This window comes from Oncorhynchus gorbuscha, unplaced genomic scaffold (assembly GCF_021184085.1).
Source record: "Oncorhynchus gorbuscha isolate QuinsamMale2020 ecotype Even-year unplaced genomic scaffold, OgorEven_v1.0 Un_scaffold_2675, whole genome shotgun sequence".
In the NCBI taxonomy this organism is placed as follows: Eukaryota; Metazoa; Chordata; class Actinopteri; order Salmoniformes; family Salmonidae; genus Oncorhynchus; species Oncorhynchus gorbuscha.
The window spans coordinates 1-10,178 of NW_025747119.1; the positions used below are offsets into that span (position 1 = coordinate 1).

The 10,178-nt window shown below is 41.6% G+C and overlaps 1 protein-coding gene across 1 annotated transcript; it reads left to right on the forward strand.

The window, feature by feature from the left end:
- Positions 1–2,984: 2,984 nt before the first annotated feature.
- LOC124026261 lies at positions 2,985–7,501 on the forward strand. Its single transcript, XM_046339361.1, has 5 exons — positions 2,985–3,084; positions 3,340–3,483; positions 3,588–3,643; positions 6,741–6,824; positions 7,127–7,501. Exons 1-5 carry the CDS (start codon positions 3,072–3,074, stop codon positions 7,247–7,249), a joined length of 420 nt encoding a protein of 139 aa, XP_046195317.1. The 5' UTR covers positions 2,985–3,071; the 3' UTR covers positions 7,250–7,501.
- The last annotated feature ends 2,677 nt before the right edge of the window (positions 7,502–10,178 follow it).

A 10,178-nucleotide genomic window follows, 5' to 3' on the forward strand; every position in this document is an offset into this window, starting at 1 on the left:
AGATAACCTCCTACCTACCCTGCATAAGATAACCTCCTACCTACCCTGCATAAGATAACCTCCTACCTACCCTGCATAAGATAACCTCCTACCTACCCTGCATAAGATAACCTCCCATAAGATAACCTACCCTGCATAAGATAACCTCCTACCTACCCTGCATAAGATAACCTCCTACCTACCCTGCATAAGATAACCTCCTACCTACCCTGCATAAGATAACCTCCTACCTACCCTGCATAAGATAACCTCCTACCTACCCTGCATAAGATAACCTCCTACCTACCCTGCATAAGATAACCTCCTACCTACCCTGCATAAGATAACCTCCTACCTACCCTGCATAAGATAACCTCCTACCTACCCTGCATAAGATAACCTCCTACCTACCCTGCATAAGATAACCTCCTACCTACCCTGCATAAGATAACCTCCTACATAACCCTGCATAAGATAACCTCCTACCTACCCTGCATAAGATAACCTCCTACCTACCCTGCATAAGATAACCTCCTACCTACCCTGCATAAGATAACCTCCTACCTACCCTGCATAAGATAACCTCCTACCTACCCTGCATAAGATAACCTCCTACCTACCCTGCATAAGATAACCTCCTACCTACCCTGCATAAGATAACCTCCTACCTACCCTGCATAAGATAACCTCCTACCTACCCTGCATAAGATAACCTCCTACCTACCCTGCATAAGATAACCTCCTACCTACCCTGCATAAGATAACCTCCTACCTACCCTGCATAAGATAACCTCCTACCTACCCTGCATAAGATAACCTCCTAGATAACCCTGCATAAGATAACCTCCTACATAACCCTGCATAAGATAACCTCCTACATCTGGCACCCTGCATAAGATAACCTCCTACCTACCCTGCATAAGATAACCTCCTACCTACCCTGCATAAGATAACCTCCTACCTACCCTGCATAAGATAACCTCCTACCTACCCTGCATAAGATAACCTCCTACCTACCCTGCAAAGTAAAAGTGTCAGATAAATGTATTCAAACAACATCTGGCATGTGTTGAAAATAGAAAGTTAGCAGAATATCTTGCAGTTTAAAAATACATACTGTACGCTTCAGTAAACACAGAAAATGTTGCTGGTTGATTTATTTTTCAATCCAGATTTGAATGCGTTTCTTGGTTGTATGGTTTAATAACAATGTTTTATCGCATCGATTTAAAACAATTCAAATGCTGATGAAATCTCAGATCTGTCGATGTTCCAAAGTCAACATAAGTGGATTGCTGTTTAAAGTACGAGCAAAATGAAAAGTGACACAAAATAATCTGTTGGTACAGTTACATACAGATCTCATATTTGATGGTGTTTTGTTAATGGAGCTCTGTAATCCTGCAATGACATTAAAACATTATGGCTTATGTTGCTTTGTGTTTCAACAGGCTGCACTATATTAGTCACTAACTATGGTAAGATCACTGTCTACTCAGGCCAGTCTGTTCTCCTGCCCTGCTCCTGTAGTAAAACCCAGGCTAAACCTCCCAGCTTCACATGGACTAAACTCAGAGGTCAACAGACACCTGGGATAATATCAACCCAGAGTGATCTGTACAGAGGCAGAGTGGAGATGTTTAATAGCACCTCTCCTGGGAACCTCTCTGTCCTCCTCTCACACATCACCGAGGATGATCAGGGGTGGTACAGGTGCCAATTCAGCCATGAAAAATACAGTGACGTCGAACTCACTGTTGAAGGTAAGAGATGCAGCTAATATCAAGCTTACATCGCTGTGTATATAGAAAGTCAAACAGGAAACACACTTCAATAAAACTATCGATACACAATTAATGATTTGGCCCATCTTAAAACATATCAGCCATTTCAAGATATAAGACAGGAGCAGTAATCTTTTTGTAATGTTTGTTATGTATTGTTTGTAATGTTTGTTGTAATTGTTTGTTAAGTGTTTATGGTAGTAGTTGTAGAGATCTATGATTTTCTGTAATCAGAAAAAGAAGTATCCAATAACACATTGCTTCGTGTTTCAACAGGCTGCACTCTGTCAGAACCTCGATCAAGGGTGGTCAATGGATTCCCAGGCCAGTCTGTTCTCCTGCCCTGCTCCTGTAGTAAAACCCAGGCTAAACCTCCCAGCGTCACATGGACTAAACTCAGAGATCAACAGACACCTGGGATAATATCAACCCAGAGTGATCTGTACAGAGGCAGAGTGGAGATGTTTAATAGCACCTCTCCTGGGAACCTCTCTGTCCTCCTCTCACACATCACCGAGGACGATCAGGGATGGTACAGGTGCCAAATCAGTGAGACTCAAATGACAGACGTCAAAATTGATATTCAAAGTAAGACAGACAATTCGTATTAATCACTTCAATCTTTTTGAACATCATTATTGATATTATCTACTCACTTTGGAAATCATCTGTAGATATTGTAACAGCATACCTTAGATATTGTAACAGCATACCTTAGATATTGTAACAGCATACCGTAGATATTGTAACAGCATACTGTAGATATTGTAACAGCATACCGTAGATATTGTAACAGCATACTGTAGATATTGTAACCACATACCGTAGATATTGTAACAGCATACCATAGATATTGTAACAGCATACTGTGATATTGTAACAGCGTACCGTAGATATTGTAACAGCATACCTTAGATATTGTAACAGCATACCGTAGATATTGTAACAGCATACTGTAGATATTGTAACAGCATACTGTAAATATTGTAACAGCAAAAAATTAAAAATTAAAAACTCTAGATATTGTAACAAAATACTGTAAGACAAGGGCCCTTCCAGGCCAACAGCAGTGCAGTATGTAGATTACCCGAACTGACAGACTGAGTTGAGTGAAATTGATAACACATTTCACCAAATGTTCTACTCATTTGACTAAGTTACATAATATAGTTTTGTAATGTGCCTTTGCTCTGGCTAATGTTCCTCTTGTCTGTTAGGAAATACCAACCCCTCACAACCACTACCACCAAACATCCACCATTAACTCAACCAAATGGACTAGACATTACAACATTCCTAATACCAACAATGTCACCTAAAGGTCAGTGAATGTTTGTCATGAAATTCTTCTCCATAAAAATAATATAAAAATGAAATCATTTAAAGGTATGTCTCTGTTTATATAACCCATATTCCCATCAAAGGGCCAGTACATTTACAGAACTTTGAACAACAATCAGTAGTCAAGCTGACCCCATAACCTCTTGTATTGGACTGTACTGGAAGAGTTCTCTTTTGCAAACAGCCAAACTATCTGTTACACTGTAGATTGACAGAACACTGTCATGTCCTTTAGGGGCAGACACAGTGGGGACTTCAGAAGAAGATCCATCTGCTTCCCCTCAACAATACAATACAATCCAATACACCTTACTGGCTGTTCTACCAGTCATACTGATCACCTCTGGAGTGGCTTGGTACATATACAAGAGAAACAAAGGTACAGTATGTATTCCATAATTGCAAAAACTCAGAAAAGCAATGACTTCAGTGGAATGTGGAAAGGATTTGTTTTGTGAATTAAACTCTGTTTTTAATCCCCAGGAAAGAAAAACACAGGAGAGAAAAGTCGTGGGAGCAAAACAGAAGGAGAGAAAAAGGTAAATAAATCATTTAGAAGCTCTATCACATTGAGAGTGATGGGAAAGGAAGATAGATAGAACAATCAATCAATCAAATGCATTTATAAAGCCCTTCTTACATCAGCTGATGTCACAAAGTGCTGTACAGAAACCCAGCCTAAAACCACAAACAGCAAGCAATGCAGGTGTAGAAGCACTGTGGCTAGGAAATACACACTAGAAAGGCCAGAACCTAGGAAGAAACCTAGAGAGGAACCAGGCTATGAGGTGTGGCCAGTCCTCTTAAGGCTGTACCAGGTGGAGATTATAACAGAACATGGCCAAGATGTTCAAATGTTCATAAATGACCAGCATGGTCAAATAATAATACTCACAGTGGATGTCGAGGGTGCAACAGGTCAGCACCTCAGGAATACATGTCAGTTGGCTTTTCATAGAGGATCATTCAGAGTATCTCTACCGCTCCTGCTGTCTCTAGAGAGTTGAAAACAGCAGGTCTGGGACAGGTAGCACGTCCGTTGAACAGGTCAGGGTTCCATAGCCGCAGGCAGAACAGTTGAAACTGGAGCAGCAGCACGGCCAGATAGACTGGGGACAGCAAGGAGTCATCACGCCAGGTAGTCCTGAGGCATGGTCCTAGGGCTCAGGTCCTCTGAGAGAGAGAAAGAAAGAGTTAGAGAGAGCATACTTAAATTCACACAGGACACCAGATAAGACAGGAGAAATACTCCAGATATAACAGACTGACCTTAGCCCCCCGACACATAAACTAATGCAGCATAAATACTGGAGGCTGAGACAGGAGTGGTCGGGAGACACTGTGTCCCCATGACGATAACCCCGGACAGGGCCAAACAGGCAGGATATAATCCCACCCACTTTTCCAAAGCACAGCCCCCACACCACTAGAGGGACATCTTCAACCACCAACTTACCATCCTGAGACAAGGCCGAGTATAGCCCACAAAGATCTCCACCACGACACAACCCAAGGTGGGGCGCCAACCCGGACAGGAAGATCATGTCAGTGACTCAATCCACTCAAGTGACGCACCCCTCCTAGGGACGGCATGAAAGAGCACCAGTATGCCAGTGACTCAGCCCCTGTAATAGGGTTAGAGGCAGAGAATGCCAGTGGAAAGAGGGGAACCGGCCAGGCAGAGACAGCAAGGGTGGTTCACTGCTCCAGTGCCTTTCCGTTCACCTTCACACTCCTGGGCCAGACTACACTCAATCATATAACTTACTGAAGAGATGAGTCTTCAATAAAGACTTAAAGGTTGAGACAGAGTCTGCGTCTCTCACATGGGTAGGCAGATCATTCCATAAAAATGGGGCTCTATAGGAGAAAGCCCTGCCTCTAGCTGTTTGCTTAAAAATTCTAGGCACAGTCAGGAGGCACGGCGTCTTGTGACCATAGCGTATGTGTAGGTATGTATGGCAGGACCAAATCGGAAAGATAGGTAGGAGCTAGCCCATGTAATGCTTTGTAGGTTAGCAGTAAAACCTTGAAATCAGCCCTTGCCTTAACAGGAAGCCAGTGTAGAGAGGCTAGCACTGGAGTAATATGATCACATTTTTTGGTTCTAGTTAGTAGTCTAACCTAGAAGTGACAAAAGCATGGATTAATTTTTCTGCATCAATTTTCTGATTTTTGCAATGTTACGTAGATCTGTCCTTGAAACAGTCTTGATATATTCGTCAAAAGAGAGATCAGGGTCCAGAGTAACGCAGAGGTCCTTCACAGTTTTAATTGCGACGACTGTACAACCATCAATATTAATGGTCAGATTCATCAGAAGATCTCTTTTTTTCTTGGGACCTAGAACAAGCATCTCTGTTTTGTCCGAGTTTAAAAGTACAACATTTGCAGCTAACCACTTACTTATGTCTGAAACACAGGCTTCCAGGGAGGGCAATTGTGGGGCTTCACCATGTTTCATTGAAATGTACAGCTGTTTGTCATCCGCATAGCAGTGAAAGTTAACATTATGTTTCTGAATGACATCACCAAGAGGTAAAATATATAGTGAAAACAATAGTGGTCCTAAAAGGGAACCTTGAGGAACACCGAAATGTACAGGTGATTTGTCAGAGAACAAACCACCCACAGAGACAAACTAATATCTTTCCGACAGATAAGCTCTAAACCAGGCCAGAACTTGTCCGTGTAGACCAGTTTGGGTTTCCAATCACTCCAGAAGAATGTGATGCAGAGATATGTGATGCAGAGATACAGATGCAGAGATATGTGATGCAGAGATATGTGATGCAGAGATATGTGATGCAGAGATATGTGATGCAGAGATACAGATGCAGAGATATGTGATGCAGAGATACAGATGCAGAGATACAGATGCAGAGCCTCGGTCTGATGCCATTAAAAGGTCATTTACCACTTTCACAAGTTCAGTCTCAGTGCTATGATGGGGTCTAAAACCAGACTGAAGCGTTTCGTATACATTGTTTGTCTACAGGAAAGCAGTAACAGCGCAACAGCCTTTTCAAAATCTTTCGAGAGGAATGGGAGATTCGATATTGGCCGATAGTTCTTTATATTTTCTGGGTCAAGGTTCGGCTTTTTCAAGAGAGGCTTTATTACTGCCACTTTTCACATCTCACTTATCATTGTGATATTATACGGTTAATGGGACAATGTTACTGTAGGTGTGTCTTATTTTCTTTCTCCTGGGATGATTCCTCTGCAATGTGTTCCACGATTGCAGACAGAACCACTGGTTTAAGCGACAAGACAACAATACCGCTCAGTGCACTAGTAAGAGACAGTGTGTTTGTATGTGTCTTAAAGACTGTTACTGGATGAAGTCATGTCAAATTCAGTGGCCAAATTAGGGTCTCAAGAAAGATAATGTCTCGATCATTGTGCAATTCCTGTGCTGTGGAAGTCACTGTTTTGTCTCAAACAGGAGGCTGCTGAGAGGAAGACGGCTCATAATAACAGCTTGAATGAAGTGAATGGAATGGTATCAAACACATAGAAAACGGGTTCGATACCATTTCATCGATTCCATTCCAGCCATTACTATGAGCCCATCCTCCCCAATTCAGGTGCCACCAGCCACCTGTGGTGTCTCATTGTATCTCTTCTCTCTAGGATGATCCCTCTGTAATGTATGATACGGTTCAAGAACCCAGAAACAACAACCAAGAGGAGACAACAACACCCCTCAGTGCTCCAGTAAGAGAAGTACAGTGTGTGTGTGTGTGTGTGTGTGTGTGTGTGTGTGTGTGTGTGTGTGTGTGTGTGTGTGTGTGTGTGTGTGTGTGTGTGTGTGTGTGTGTGTGTGTGTGTGTGTGTGTGTGTGTGTGTGTGTGTGTGTGTGTGTGTGTGTGTGTGAGAGAGAGAGAGAGTGAGTGTGAGAGAAAGAGACGGTGTGTGTTTGTTAGTATAAACATTATCTATAGTGTAAATGAGTGTAAATCTGTGCATCCCTAGATGTCAGCAGCAGTGCCTGTGTCTCTTACTGTCCCTCTCTACAGGAGGATCCCTCAGTGACATACTCCACCATCGTCTACATGAAAGGAAAAAGGAACGCAGCAGTGAGTCTGGAGAGCGGTGGAAAAACAGAGTATGCCACTATCAAGACAGGCACGTTCTCCTAGAGCCACTGTACTGTATGGCCTATTGTCATCTCACAGCCTTTTCCTGCAGAGTGATCTCATATTGGGCCCAGTATCAAGAGGTTTGATCTGGCACACATGACTACAAATATATTTCACTCTCTACTAAGACATGTTAAGTGGTTATCACAGGAAATCAGATGTTAACCTACAACCAAAATAATAAAGTCCCAGAGATATAGGCAAGATGATTGGTGAAGCAATAAGATACCATTTATTTTTATGTAGCTGAGACAACCAAAGCACCTTATATGGCTTAAAGTTCAGCTAGTTCTCTTTTTATATCGTTGTTGTGCATTTATTTTTAAATATGTGAACTTTTTGAAATAGAGACAGATGCTTTCAGACATGTTTGAGAAAAAGGAAAATGTGGTTTGATGTGTCAAAGCAAAAAAACACAGATTTCACAATCAGTTTTGCAAGAGGTTGCTTGGGTGGCTATCATCCATCTTAATTTTGTAAGGGGTGCGTGACTGGCTGCAGGGAAGTCAGGCGCAGGAGAGCAGAACTGGGTAAAACCCAGAACAACAAAATCTGGGTACAAAATAACCCGTCGCGAACCAGTCAGAGTGCACAAACACTTTACAATAAACAATTTCACACACAGACATGGGGGGAACAGAGGGTTATATACACGACAAGTAATGAGGGAATGTAAACCAGGTGTGTGGAAAAACAAGACAAAACAAATGGAAAATGAAAGGTGGATAGGCGATGGCTAGAAGACGGTTCCTCACGAGGTCGTGACAATGTATATACTGTACTTCTTATTTTTCTGCCAAGAAGCTGGTACACGCTGAGCATTTCATCTCGAAGTTGACAAAAAAATGTAAAGGATACAATTGTTTGTCACAGACAACAACCTCTACCTAATGTCAGCATTTTGTCACAGACAACAACCTCTACCTAATGTCAGCATTTTGTCACAGACAACAACCTCTACCTAATGTCAGCATTTTGTCACAGACAAAAACCTCTACCTAATGTCAGCATTTTGTCACAGACAACAACCTCTACCTAATGTCAGCATTTTGTCACAGACAACAACCTCTACCTAATGTCAGCATTTTGTCACAGACAACAACCTCTATCTAATGTCAGCATTTTGTCACAGACAACAACCTCTACCTAATGTCAGCATTTTGTCACAGACAACAACCTCTACCTAATGTCAGCATTTTGTCACAGACAACAACCTCTACCTAATGTCAGCATTTTGTCACAGACAACAACCTCTACCTAATGTCAGCATTTTGTCACAGACAACAACCTCTACCTAATGTCAGCATTTTGTCACAGACAACAACCTCTACCTAATGTCAGCATTTTGTCACAGAAAACAACCTCTACCTAATGTCAGCATTTTGTCACAGAAAACAACCTCTACCTAATGTCAGCATTTTGTCACAGACAACAACCTCTACCTAATGTCAGCATTTTGTCACAGAAAACAACCTCTACCTAATGTCAGCATTTTGTCACAGACAACAACCTCTACCTAATGTCAGCATTTTGTCACAGACAACAACCTCTACCTAATGTCAGCATTTTGTCACAGAAAACAACCTCTACCCAATGTCAGCATTTTGTCACAGAAAACAACCTCTACCTAATGTCAGCATTTTGTCACAGAAAACAACCTCTACCTAATGTCAGCATTTTGTCACAGAAAACAACCTCTACCTAATGTCAGCATTTTGTCACAGACAACAACCTCTACCTAATGTCAGCATTTTGTCACAGAAAACAACCTCTACCTAATGTCAGCATTTTGTCACAGAAAACAACCTCTACCTAATGTCAGCATTTTGTCACAGAAAACAACCTCTACCTAATGTCAGCATTTTGTCACAGAAAACAACCTCTACCTAATGTCAGCATTTTGTCACAGACAACAACCTCTACCTAATGTCAGCATTTTGTCACAGAAAACAACCTCTACCTAATGTCAGCATTTTGTCACAGACAACAACCTCTACCTAATGTCAGCATTTTGTCACAGAAAACAACCTCTACCTAATGTCAGCATTTTGTCACAGAAAACAACCTCTACCTAATGTCAGCATTTTGTCACAGAAAACAACCTCTACCTAATGTCAGCATTTTGTCACAGACAACAACCTCTACCTAATGTCAGCATTTTGTCACAGAAAACAACCTCTACCTAATGTCAGCATTTTGTCACAGAAAACAACCTCTACCTAATGTCAGCATTTTGTCACAGACAACAACCTCTACCTAATGTCAGCATTTTGTCACAGAAAACAACCTCTACCTAATGTCAGCATTTTGTCACAGACAACAACCTCTACCTAATGTCAGCATTTTGTCACAGACAACAACCTCTACCTAATGTCAGCATTTTGTCACAGACAACAACCTCTACCTAATGTCAGCATTTTGTCACAGACAACAACCTCTACCTAATGTCAGCATTTTGTCACAGAAAACAACCTCTACCTAATGTCAGCATTTTGTCACAGACAACAACCTCTACCTAATGTCAGCATTTTGTCACAGAAAACAACCTCTACCTAATGTCAGCATTTTGTCACAGAAAACAACCTCTACCTAATGTCAGCATTTTGTCACAGAAAACAACCTCTACCTAATGTCAGCATTTTGTCACAGACAACAACCTCTACCTAATGTCAGCATTTTGTCACAGAAAACAACCTCTACCTAATGTCAGCATTTTGTCACAGAAAACAACCTCTACCTAATGTCAGCATTTTGTCACAGACAACAACCTCTACCTAATGTCAGCATTTTGTCACAGAAAACAACCTCTACCTAATGTCAGCATTTTGTCACAGACAACAACCTCTACCTAATGTCAGCATTTTGTCACAGACAACAACCTCTACCTAATGTCAGCATTTTGTCACAGACAACAACCTCTACCTAATGT

Coding starts and splice junctions, on each gene's coding strand:
- LOC124026261 (XM_046339361.1), top strand. Junction 3,484..3,587: donor CATATACAAGAGAAACAAAG/GTACAGTATGTA, acceptor TTTAATCCCCAG/GAAAGAAAAACACAGGAGAG. Junction 6,825..7,126: donor CAACACCCCTCAGTGCTCCA/GTAAGAGAAGTA, acceptor CCCTCTCTACAG/GAGGATCCCTCAGTGACATA.